The sequence below is a fragment of the Myotis brandtii genome, unplaced genomic scaffold (genome assembly GCF_000412655.1).
Source record: "Myotis brandtii unplaced genomic scaffold, ASM41265v1 scaffold594, whole genome shotgun sequence".
NCBI classification, from domain to species: Eukaryota; Metazoa; Chordata; class Mammalia; order Chiroptera; family Vespertilionidae; genus Myotis; species Myotis brandtii.
Genome location: NW_005370240.1, coordinates 466,393 through 479,957, shown reverse-complemented (window position 1 = coordinate 479,957; position 13,565 = coordinate 466,393). Strand labels below are relative to the sequence as shown.

The following is a 13,565-nucleotide window of genomic DNA, read 5'->3' as shown; positions in this document are numbered from 1 at the left end:
TAATAGATGGATATTAACTGGTATTTAATTACATGAGATGCATGCTCCTTAGTAATACCAGAATTATATTTGTAATTATTTCCAAATCATTTATTAATTATCGAGTGGAAAATTGTTCCCTTTTTTTTTGCTTTTATGATTGCAGCCAATTTTATTTCTACATAAAAATTATTGGGTCTAATAAGTAAGTGTTGGACTAGATTGTTATAACATTAGGTTCAATGTAGTTCTATGTTTAACCTGCTATGTAGTAACTGGTGTTAAAAAATGAAATAGGGTGTAGGGTGGACAAAGGCCATTGAAGAAAACTAAGCAAATGGTAGTTTAAATAAGGAAGGTGAAGTGAATGAACATTTGTATTCACCTACTGTGAGTGGTATCACTGTGTGAAGTGACAATGAAAACCAATTCTAGTTGTTTGTTTCCATTTATTCACACAACCTCTTGTGTTATAGTCCTTTTAAAATTAAGACCATTTAAAAAAATATTTTAACCGATTTTAGAGAGAGAAAGGGAGAGAGATAGAGAGATAGAAACATGAATGAGAGAGAGACATGGGTTGTCAGTTGGCCGCCTCCTGCACACCCCCTACTGGGAATTGAGCCCAAAGCCTGGGCATGTGTCCTAACTGGGAATGAAACTGTGACCTCCAGGTTCATGGGCCGATGCGCAACCACTGAGCTAAACGGTGCAAGATCAGTTATTTACACATTGTATGCGGGAAACGTATTTATACGTTTTACGTTGACTGTAAGTAGTAGAGCCACCTGTTACTACCCGCAAACAATGTGTTTATATTGATTAATTCAGTAATTCTCAGCATTGAAATCATGTAGGGAGCTTCAAAAACCAAAACAAGCCCTAGCTGGTCTAGCTCACTGGATAGAGCGTTGGCCTTCTGACTCAAGGGTCCTGGGTTCAATCATAGTTAAGGGCACATGCTTGGGTTGCAGGCTCAATTCTTAGTAGGAGGCAGGCAAGAGGCAGCCAATCAATGATTCCCTCTCATCATTGATGTTTCTAACCCTCTCTCCCTTTCCCTTCCTCTTTGAAATCAATAAAAATACATTAAAATATTTTAAAAACAAAACAAAACAAAAAAACTAAAAGCAATTGCATGGGCTCCACGCATCGAATTTCTAACAGAAAATCATATTCAGTTCGTCCACTGCGAAGTTTAGGCACCTGCATTTTAAAGCCTTCTCATGTGGTTTTAATGTGCAGCCAGCACTGAGAATCACTGATTTAATTAACATGAGATTGTTCTGATATTTCTTCCACTTCATAAACTCAGCTTCTGTAATAAACACACCACAGGGGTCAATGCTTTTGCCTGAACTGAACACTCAAATCAAGAACTGGACTATTTTGTGTGAGATAAAATCACAAAGCCTTCATACGAATTAACACCTTCCAAATCTGCTAGCTTGATAGTTCCTTTGATACAGAGCCTCCATTTCCCCTCCTCCCCCCCACCCTTTGCTTTCAGTACGTTTAACTGAAAGCAAGGGGGGAAAATAGAGGTTTTAGAGATTCATAACATTTGTGAACTCTGAGACGAAGAGACCAGTCACTAGTATCTAGTATAGTGCCCACATTTTATATAGGAAGGTAGGCCCCAAATGGCAGGATGATTTGCCCAAGGTCACCCAGGTGAGGACTAAAACCCAGTGCCTCTGATTCCAGTGCGATTCCAAGTCAACCATGTTGTTCCCAGTTAGACTCAATTTATATGCCAAATAAGCCACTAATTAATGGATGTAGAATTTGGGTTGTAGTCACTCTGACTCCCTTAAAAATCAATTGTACAGACAATTGGGGCAGATACACTAATGTAGTCCTTTCATTCATACTGTAATGAAAATATTCTGCATCCTTATTCAAGTAGAATTAACTCTATCCCCTTTGTGCTAGCATTGTTACATTTTGTACATTTAGTCCATTACTTATTTAGTCCAGATCTATGGCACAGCATCTATAACTCTGCAGGCATGTCATTATTTTTAAACCTATATTTGTCTACCAGGTTGTCCGCTGCTCCAAAGTAGAGGCCGTCTCTCTTCTATTTTTATATCCACAAAGCCTGGGACAATACTCTCTATACATGGAATGGGCTTTATAAATGTATTTAAATGGAACAAAATTAAAACTCACAGAAATGTTAACTCCAATGCTAACAAACAAAAATGAAACTGCATGGCTGGATTTTGTTAGAACCTTACTTACACTATTCTTTGCATTAGATAGTCACGGCTAATACAACAGGCCATTATAAGCAGCAATTTACTTAAAATCTGGAAGAGGACATTTTGTATAGTTCTATCTCCCTGGGTTTCTATATGTGTGCGTTTGCGTTGTGCATGAGAAAACTAAAGAGAGAGATCACACAATAAAGAAGACCAAGAGAGTTACAACATATCTGAGTGTTATTTAAAGTGATTAATAATATTTAATGGTAGGTATTTCTATGAAATAAAATAATATTTTAAAAATCAGGTACTTAATGTTAGTTTCCTTAGAAAGCTTTTATTCAGAATTCACATATTTTTTGTATGTTTGTTCATTTATCTGTTTGTTTAGTGCCCAAATCTTTTTAAGTAAAAGCATGCTTATTATCAATTAAAACAGTCTATTATTTCCAGAAATGGAGGGGTTCTTAATAGTATTAAAGTACAAATACCTATGCTCAACACAATTAGACCCAGTGTTATGCAAGCAGCAGAAAAGCTAGCCATAAAAAGAAAAGGTAGGTCAGGGGTAGCTGTCTTGATTGATTAAAATAAAGAGAAAAAAAAATTTCCTCAATGACAGACATGAGTGAAATGTGGCCAAGAAATTCACTCATCAGGTGAAAAGTACATCACATCACATGGAAGCAAACAGAGGGAAGAAAAAAAAAGTCACATTTTAGCAGACAGTCATGGGTTTTATGTAACCATGGCAACAGCTCAATGAAATATCAGCTCTTTTTTTCTTTATGAAAAAATATTCTGTGGAATGTCATATGTCTTCTGTTTTTTTCCAGTTAAAACCTCTAATGCCACAAGAAGAATCTTTGTTCCTGAAAACTTTTAATAAATGACAGTTTATAGCTATTTCTTTACATTTAAGAGAGCACTGTCGGGGTTCACCTTCTCCATTAATACATCTTTTCTGTTTCCCTTTTTCGTTTGACTTGAGACACTTGTTTTTCCCCATCATATATTATAAATCACTTGTGTTAAAATAGAAAAAGAACCCTGGCTGGTTTTGCTCAGTGGAGAGGGCATCGACCTGCGGACTGAAGGGTCCTGGGTTCAATTCCTGGCAAGGGCACATGCCTGGGTTGCAGGCTTAGTTCCCAGTAGGGGGCATGCAGGAGGCAGGCAATCAATGATTCTCTCTCACCATTGATGTTTCTATCTCTTTCTCTCCCTCTCCTTTCCTCTCTGAAATCAATAAAAATATATTTTAAAAAAATAGAAAAAGAACAATCTTTTTGTCTGAAGTTTGCTGCCATTACCAGATGATATTAAAAAATTTATTTAGAATCTTTGACCTTTGATTTTTTTAACAACCAAAAAAACCTGGATTACAATTATCATATATGCTTGTTTTCTGTGTTAATGGAAAAACTACATGCAATAGAAAACAGAATAAGACAGTGGAAAGGGTATATAATCTTTTGGTCATATAAACATGAGTTTCAGTAGACCAGTGGTCGGCAAACTCATTAGTCAACAGAGCCAAATATCAACAGTACAATGATTGAAATTTCTTTTGAGAGCCAAATTTTTTTAATTTAAACTATATAGGTAGGTACATTGTTATTAACTTAATTAGGGTACTCCTAAGGCTTAGGAAGAGCCACACTCAAGGGGCCAAAGAGCCACATGTGGCTCGAGAGCCGCAGTTTGCCGACCACGGCAGTAGACTATTTTAACTTACTTAATTACAAGATCCCAGAGAAATTATTTATTCTGAGACCTTTTCTTTTAAAATTAAAATAATATACATAAAGTATTATGATGAGATTTGATGAAATCTGTTAATGCAAAATGACTAGTTTAGTATATGAGATATTCTTTGAGTTCCATGTGTAGAAATTACTATTACAGTATATCTTTATATGTCAATTTTAGTTACTATAATAATGAATATTCAACCAGTATTATAGAGCCAGAGTTAAAAACAATTTGGTGGCCTTCCGAATGATCTTATATTCAATAATAATTATAAGAGCTATTATTATTAAATACTATATACCTAGCACTATATACTAAGTGCTTTACACATATTCGATTAGTTGGTCCTTCATAAAAAGTTGTTACAATCCCCATTTACAAATGAAAAAAATTGATACTCAGAGAGCTTAAGTATTTTGCCCAAGGTCATGTAGCTAATAAAGAGTCAATATTGGGAACCAATCTGTGATCTATGTGATCCTAACATTAGTGCTAACACTCTCCTCCCCTGCCTCCCCACTGTATCAAATATAAAGACAATGATTTGGGATTAAGTTTTCCAATTATTTCTGGAACATCCCTCTCGCAATCCAGGACCACTGGCTCCTAACCGCTCGCCTGCCTGCCTGCCTGCCTGCCTGATCACCCCTAACCACCTCTGCCTGCTGGCCTGATCACCCCTAACTGCCCTTCCCTGCTGGCCTGATCGCCCCTAACTGCTCCCCTGTGCCAGCCTGATCTCCCACTAATTGTCCTCCCCTCCCGGCCTGATCGCCCCTAACTGCCTCTGCCTTGGCCCCTGACACTGTGGCTTTGTCCGGAAGATGTCCGGTCTAATTAGCATATTCCCCTTTTATTAGTATACATAGTGGGCATGTAAGCCATGAAACTGGTTGTTATAGCCAGAGAAGATCAGAAAGAGAAAAAAGAAGAGGGTACACCTCTAAACTCTGGGCCAGGCCAGATTTTTGTGGCATGAAACCAGTGAAGTCACATGACAGTTAATTAACAAATATTCCTCAAGTTAATTTTCTCATCAAATAAATATCTTACAACAATTATATGAAATAGTTAATATTATCCCCATTTGATAGGGAATTTAACATGTTTTCTTAAGTAGATAAAATATTACAATTCTTTTCTAGATTTTAACTTTCATGGTTTACTCTGCAACCCTCCGAAAGCTGCTTTCTTCAACAATTGACTTTAAACTATTAATCTCCTGATGATTAGAAATCAAAATATGGTGACAAGAAACTTCAACGTCCCTACTTTCTCCTTTGACTTAGAGGTGGTGACAACTCCTTTAACAACAGGTGTTTTGTGCAGGTCATCTGTAGCCAACTGGAGGAGTACGACAGCCGCCAGGCCTTGTGCAATGGGACTGCGGAGGGACCATTACTGCGCAACCCTGGAAACCACGACAAAGGCAGGACCCTGAGGCTCCCCTCCTCAGCTGATGTGGAATTTTGCCTGAGTTTGACCCAGTATGAATCGGGGCCCATGGATAAAACTGCCAACTTCAGCTTTAGAAATACACTGGAAGGTAACCGCCCTCTTTTTCACTCACCTAAAATTTCTTTTTTTCTGAATATATCTTTACAATCTTATCCAACACCCTACGTGCAGAAGGGCTTGAGAACTTAGTATTTTCTGAGTTGAGTAAGGGCATGTGGCACATGTACGTCAGTGGCCAATAACCCTATCAGAGTCTGGGCAGCACACCATAATCCAACACATCAATAACTCTTCAGCAATATGTATGACTATACCCACTGTGACAATAAACAGAGACAACGGCAGCCTGATAGCAAAGAAAGTCAGGTCTTTCTACTAAAAGAGTACTGGTGCCAAACAAAATAATACATTTACAGAACTTTTTGTATTTGGGGGATTATAGATATAGGACTGTAGATCTATAATACTTTTTTTTTTTAGTTTAAGTATTTTACCTAGTGTACATTATATTGGACACTAGGATCTTTGAGGCAAGTCCATTCCTTTAACTATTATAAGGATAAAACCCACACACAGGGATTACGTTCCTATCCCATTATCCCTTAAGATTATTTGCTTCATCAGAGATTCCTTTTCATGCTCTCTTTTAGGTCCTACTTACTTCTCCTGCAGAGCTCTCCATCTTGCTTGCATCTTCCCTCCAGCACCTGTTCATTCTTCTCTGCTCAAGGCTGCCCAGTCACCTCGATTTTCATTATGGAAACAAACCTATAAACAGAACAAACAAACAAACAAAAAACCAAGAATATTAATTCAAGGCCCAGATTTAACTGGAGGGTTGGAAAGACATCAGGTACTGACCTGTGGCAAGAAAAACAACTCAGGATTTGCACTAGATGGTCCACCTCCTAAAACTCTGGCATCAGCCATGTAGACAAACCTCGCTCTCTTTCCTTCCCTCGCTATCCTTAACTTTTTGTCTTGTTTTGCTTTTGTCCTTTTGGTTGCTGTGTTACCCTTTAACTTCTGTTGCTGAACAATGTAGTGTAGGTTCCCTGTCTCTTTCATTTCCCTGGATCCTTCCAATCTATAACTCCAGGCCTTACGCTCCCCCAGAAGCAATTTCAACAAGGAGAATAACACCCTAAAGAGAAATCCTGGTGCCAGCTGTTAAAATAAGAAGTACGATTATTTTCCTAAAGTAATATGCATGACTATCATTTTCCAAGTAATCACTATGTACAAGGCACTGTGCTAAACATTTGCATAGCACTATCTCACTTAACCCTTCCAATCACCCTCTGAGGAGGATGGCATCATCATTTCCAGTTTAAGGAATTAAGAGAGATATTCATTTGGCTACTATCGCCCATGTGTTAGGTGGCAGAGCTAAATCTGTTCTTAGATTTGTCAAGTGCCAAAATCCAAGAGTCCTATCCATTGTACTCTGATGACCCGAGTGCATGAGTTTCTTGAAGATGGACAATATAAAGTTGGCCCTTCAATAATATATGTGAAGGCAACGCATGGTGCCCAGAAGTCTCAGTCACTACAAGCTGAGACAAAGGCACACACAAAAACTGACAGCCACCATCTGGGAGGATTGGGTATCCCCGTGGACAGTGCAGGGCTTAACAGGACCACAAATGCTGACTTAATGACATTGCAAAGAGGGGCTCCACACTTAAAGAGACTGGAGAAAGCATGAACTTTGTTCCTAAGGAACATGGGCTGGTCACAAAAATACAGTAGGGGAGCCTCACTTCTCTGGGCCTCAAATCAAAAAAGAAAAGTGGCTTGAGCTGTGTCAACTTAGCCAGCAGCTTTCAAATGAGTTTCTTATGCACAGAGATGAGTAGAGAACATGAAGTTTATTGCAAATAATTTGCTGTCACTAATAAACTGTGAATTCTTTTCTTCTTTTCCAATAATTTATTCTCACTCACACCTATCAAGTATGCTTTCTTGAGGAGAGAAAAGGCATATTATACCACATTATCTGGCGCATGATACGTGTTCAATAAATATTGATAACTGAATACATACATAATATCTAAGGTACTTCAAATTGCACCTCACCTACTGCTTAGCTTAACTATATCTGTTATATGAAACCAATGTCCTGGTAGGAAAATGTTAGAAAACGTTGATTTGATCTAACAAGGGTTTTTCCTCACCAGGGAAACATTTTTTACTCTTTTCTTTAAACACTGATTCAGAAATAATGTTAAACTTACAGAAAAATTGCAACAGTAAAAACAGTACCAAAAAACTCACACATATACTCTTTACCCAGATTTCCGACAGTTCATATTTTATCTTGTTTGCTTTTCCTCCTGTCTCCCAATCTGAACCATTGAAAGTAAGTTACATAGAGCAGAATCCTTTACTCCTGGACATTCCAGTGTGTTTTTCCTCAGAACAGGAATATTCCCTTACATAACCACAGAACAGTTATCAACTTCAGCAAAGTCTCTATTGATAGAATGCTTTACTCCAATCTGATATTTATATTCCAGTTTTCTTCAATAGGACCTAATACTAGCCTTTATAGCATTTTTTCTTTCTTTGTAACAGGATCCTGTCTGGGGTTAAGTAGCATTTAGTTGTCATGCTCATTAGCCTTCTTTAATCTGAACTATTTCCACACCCTTTTATTTTTTATGAGATTGACATTTTGGGGAGTACAGTCCCTCCCCACATTTTAAAATAGAATTTTCCTCAGTTTGAGTTTGTCTGATATGTCCTCATGATTGGATCCAAGTAATGTATTCTTAGCCATAATTCTACACAGCTGATCTGCGTCTTTCTCAGAGGGTGTCATATCTGAAGGCACATGCTGACCATCTATCTCACATTGGTGCTCATCTGGTCCCAGATTTCACCTGTGAGTGCACCTTCAAGATGGTTCTTATGTCTCTGGTTTATATCTCCATCATTATGTTTAGCACCTTCTCTCTAGTATAACAAAATGTTTTAGAGTCATCTTGTACCATACTGCCCCAGGCCTGGAATCAGCCACATCTCCAAGAAACATTGGTTCCTTTCAATGGGGAAGGAAGGATATTAGAGGCAAAGATCTGGAAGTTTTGCTTGTCAGAGAGGCGTGTTAGATCTCAAACCCAGACAGCGTGGGGGTTGGGATGACCTGGCCTACAAGGAGAGCCCAAGGAGATGTAGCTGTGAGGAGAGCAGGACTGGAGAAGCAGGAGCAAAGGCAAAGGCAACCATTGCACTCTGCTGTCTCCAGAAAGGCAGGCGGAATTGAATGATTGGTTTTGCTTGAACCTCACAGTTATTGCCCTTTTTTATTGTGGGCCTTGTGAGCAGTCTGAAATGTATGTCCCACAGAAAAATTCTCACAGTCAGTCCTGGATGGAGAGGCAGTTGTGTTTTTGTCTACTGAAGTTATTTATATATCCTCTTGGATTTATTGCTGGAGGGGGAAAATATAGTTAGGCCCCTTAATATACATTCACAGATCCCTACAGAATTAAGAATCTAAAGTTTGTTTTATGCAAATGTCTTTCACATCTTCTCTGTAAAAGAGATATATTAAAAAACCCAATGTTTAAACATCATGATATAAGGTTCATATCTTTAAGAATATGTCTAAATACCTTGTCTTGTGAAACATTGCTATAGACAATTGAAGTCGTGAGAGGTTTTAAGCAGTAAATTGATACGATTCTACCTATACTTCAGAAATATATGAAGCTAGTGGCCTTAGCAGAATGAAGAAAGATGAAATGGGGACAATAGGTGGTGAGGGCTTATTTTAAGATAAGGATGAAGATGAGTTGGTTAGGATATAGAAACTCTTGTATACTGTATAGTATAGAATACTAGAAGCTTTTGGTGACTGATTATGAGGTAGAAAGGTGAGCAACGTATTAAGAATGATTCTGAAATGTTTGCCATTGATTTCTAATAATTTGTCCTAGTTTTCTCCTCTTAAGCCATACCCCATTAAAAAAACAAAAATGAGTTTGTCTTCATATCTTCTAAACACCTGCTATTATGATTTTATAGAAACTTTTCTTTCCTGCAGCTTTTTCTAATTTATTGTGACTGTCAAGTATGTCACTTGGAAATATCTTAACTCTTCATTTGCTAGGATTTCTTGAGGAATCATCTAGAAAGTGGTAAATCAGCTCTGAACTTTAATGAAAGATTATAGAAGATTTGAAATTTTGAATGAAGTTTTAAGGTAACAGTGTGTATATCTAAAGATATACTAGTGGCAAGTCACAATAAGTCTCAAAGGATGGCCTATTTTTCAGACTCCCTGCCTGAGAGATGGACTTTCTTTGGACATCCAGAAGTGATCACAATGACTCAAAAATAAATTCAGTTGAAACTGATTATGTAAACCAGAATACCAAGAAGATTATTTAAGTAGGGTGAGACATTCTAGTGATGGGAATACTCAACTCCTTTCCTACATATCTGTACCTATTCGGGGGGAATGAAAAAGCTGAGTAGCTTGGTATAGATTGGTGTACACTGACTCAGAAGAGAGGTGGGGGGTGGGGGTTTGACAGAGAATTCATCCGGACCAGAAAAACCTTTCCAAGCCTGGATTACTTAACTCCCCAGAATTACCACCTTGCCAATCTTGTTGGTATTCCAATCAGACAATAATTCTGATCATATTAACTACGATAATAACCTTTATGTACTATCCATTCTAATTTCTCACATTATATTATTTAATCCTTACAACAGTATCACAGTTTAATATTCACTGATTAAACTAAAACACCATCTTCAGTGAAGTAGTTATTCCAATGAATTTAGTGACAATTTGTCTCTTTACCCTTGAATGAGATGACTCAATTCATTTGACTCAAAGGATAATCTCTTTTCTCTTTATTCTCTTTAGTACTCCAGGCAAATAGGACCTGCCCTATAATATTTAGGAAATTCAAGCAAGTGTCCTGTTTTTCACTTTCCAAGTGGGTTTACTTTGAATATGATTCCTTATTCAGGAGATTACATTAACTTTTTTTAAAGTCTCACATAAAATAGGGGTTGCTACATGATGGAGAAAACTTTTTTGATGTGAATGAAGGGCTTGATATATCAAGGGCAGAAGTTACTCTCAGGAAAGAGTTAATACTTGTGTACTAGATTCACAAAAAGTAAGTGAATAATAATTTCTATAGACACAAATGCCTGTTAAAATGTCAATCAATGCCTTGTTTCCCAAAGCAGAAGGGTGGCAAGACCAGAATATATTTATTTTATCTGGTTGTTAGACACTCTAGTCAGCATGCAGTGATAGCCTGCTAGAAACTGTGACTGTGTGAACATTAGGGGGCATTTTAATTTTTGCGGAGACAGGTTTCTTTAGACTCAAAGACACTGTTTTTATATCTAGGTGGTAGAAACTCAGTTTGTTTGTTTTTTCAGAAAGAAAAACAACAACTCTAAAACAGGATAGTTTGAAGTTCGGGGATATTATTGCTTGATACTCAGTAAACTTTTAGCTGCAAGTATGATAATGACATAACCTGAGCAATCTCTGTAAAAAAAATTAGAGTTTCAATTTTCATATATTTCTTCCATATTCTACTAGTAGTATGGGCATGCAAATTTTTCTTAACAATGTGAATATTGAGAAAGAAAGTAAAGTAATTTATTTAAGGCATGTGTCACTTTTGCTATAAATTAAAAAGTGCTAGCTGTTAGAAAACAATGCAATATACAGGTGTTGTATCATAGAATTACACACTTGATACCTATTTATTTTATTAACTAATGTTACCCCAATAAATTAATTTTAGAAAAGAAAGTCATCTAGAACTTTGGAGAACTAAAAACTGCAGCAGAAAACCACAGTTTTCATTAGAACCATACAACTTTATAATGGACATGTAGTATTTGAATAAAAATTCAAAAAGGTAAAATGGATAAAAAGGTGTTGGTATTAGCTACTGGCAAACTCTATTTCAGGAAGCTACATGGGAGAGAGAAACACAGAGCATTCCCACACTGGAAAAGGACCCTTTAAAGTGCATTGAAACGCCTGGCCAGCTTGGGTCAGTGGTTGAGCATCAACCTATGAACCAGGAGGTCATGGTTCAATTCCTGGTCTGGGCACATCCCTGGTTTGTAGGCTCAATCCCAAGTAGGGAGCGTGCAGGAGGCAGCCAATCAATGATTCTTTCTTATCATTGATGTTTCTCTCTCCCCCCCTCCTTTCCTCTCTGAAATCAATAAAATATATATTTAAAAAAAATAAAGTGCATTGAAAGACTGATTTTGAAAGCATAAAGTATTATATTTAAGTCTCAATTCTAACATTATGAGCACCTCCTCCCTCATTTTATTTATTTTTATTTATTATTTTTTTCTCCTCCCTCATTTTAAAACTGGATTTAAAAATTACATGTTGAGGCTATTGTGAAGATGTATACATACCTAGCTCTACTATCTACACAAGAAATCTTTCCCTTTTCCATATTCCTATCTTTTCTGTAATCTACAATTGTCTTCTCAACTTTTCTTATAATTTAGCATGTATTTATTCATAATAGATAGCTTTCATTTACTTTTTCATCATTTCAATTCACTGTTGTGGAAATGACTGTTTGTTAAAGCATAATCTCATTTTTCCAATAATTCGACTTACAACCTTAGAACATTCTTAAGGAGCAAAATAATAATGCACCTCTTCTAAGTATAGAATTTGGCACTGTACATATAGAGATCTTACGTCTTTGGGACAAATCTTGGAAAAAGATGTCACCACTCATTAGCAGTAAACACTAAGAGAAAAACCAAAATTCTATTTTTATGCATTTATTCATTTAGCACATATAAGAGATTCAGGATACCAAAGATAAATTAACTATATCCCGTGTATTTATAGAACTACTTTGTAATATTCTACAGTGAATAATCTAAAATATTTTCTAAAATATTTTGGTTTCAATATCTATTTAGAACTCTTATAATATGTGGATAACTCAAAGTTTTGCTTATGTGGGCTATACTTATAGCTACTCACCATTTTTTTTTTAAAAATATATTTTATTGATTTTTTACAGAGAGGAAGGGAGAGGGATAGAGAGTTAGAAACATCGATGAGAGAGAAACATCGATCAGCTGCCTCCTGCACATCTCCTAGTGGGGATGTGCCCGCAACCCAGGTACATGCCCTTGACCGGAATCGAACCTGCGACCTTTCAGTCCGCAGGCTGACGCTCTATCCACTGAGCCAAACTGGTTTCGGCGTACTCACCATTTTTAAAAACTTAAATTGAGAAAATTTGAAAATACTATTTATTGATTTATTAAAATGACAAAAATTAATCATTACATGCTAGTAAAAGTAACATAAAATATATTTCAAAAAATAGTAATTGATATGGCACTGCCTTATATTTTTGAAAAAAGAAGCCATCTGGATTCTATGAATGCTTCTATACTCAATATTTTATAATATGGTATTTGGTTCAGGAACTTGATGAAAATCCAGCTTCACACAGATATAAAATTGGAATAAGGAGCAATAAAATCTCATACTTCAGTGAAAAAAGACAATCAATAGATGATATTACTGAGATGACAGGGCAGGACATTACATAATGATAAATGAAGCATTCCACCAAGAAGACACTGCAATCCTAAATATGTATGTACATATTATTTTCGAGCTCCATATATATGAAGCAAAAGCTAATGGAACTGAAAGAAAAAATAGAAAAATCCACAATTATACTTGGAGACTTTATACCCCTCTCTCAATAATTAATAGGACTTGATAAAAAATCTACAAGGATATTGAAGAACTCAACAACACCATATACCAAAAGTATTTAATTAATGTTTATAGAACACTAGAGGCCCGGTGCACAAAAATTTGTGCACTGGGGGGGGTCCCCTCAGACTGGCCTGTGCCCTCTCGCAATCTGGGACTCCTCGGGGGATGACCACCTGCTGGCTTAGGCCTGCTCCCAGGGGGATTGGGCCTAAGATGGCAATCAGACATCCCTCTGGCAGCCTGGCAGCCCTCGGGGTTTGTCCACTTGCCAGCAGAGAGCAGACCTAAGCTGCAGTCGGACATCCTTAGCACTGCTGAGGAGGCAGGAGAGGCTCCCACCACCACCACTGTACTGGCAGCCATCAGCCTGGCTTGTGGCTGAGCAGAGCTCC

At 37.1% G+C, this 13,565-nt stretch overlaps 1 protein-coding gene across 1 annotated transcript in view; it reads left to right on the top strand.

Annotated features, from left to right (window-relative positions):
• Positions 1 to 13,565, top strand: part of TYR (tyrosinase) — a 76,389-nt gene that overhangs the window by 12,930 nt on the left and 49,894 nt on the right. The window contains exon 3 of the mRNA XM_005879344.2: positions 5,274 to 5,490. Coding sequence (XP_005879406.1) covers positions 5,274 to 5,490 — 217 coding nt within the window. The remainder of the gene's footprint in view (positions 1 to 5,273; positions 5,491 to 13,565) is intronic.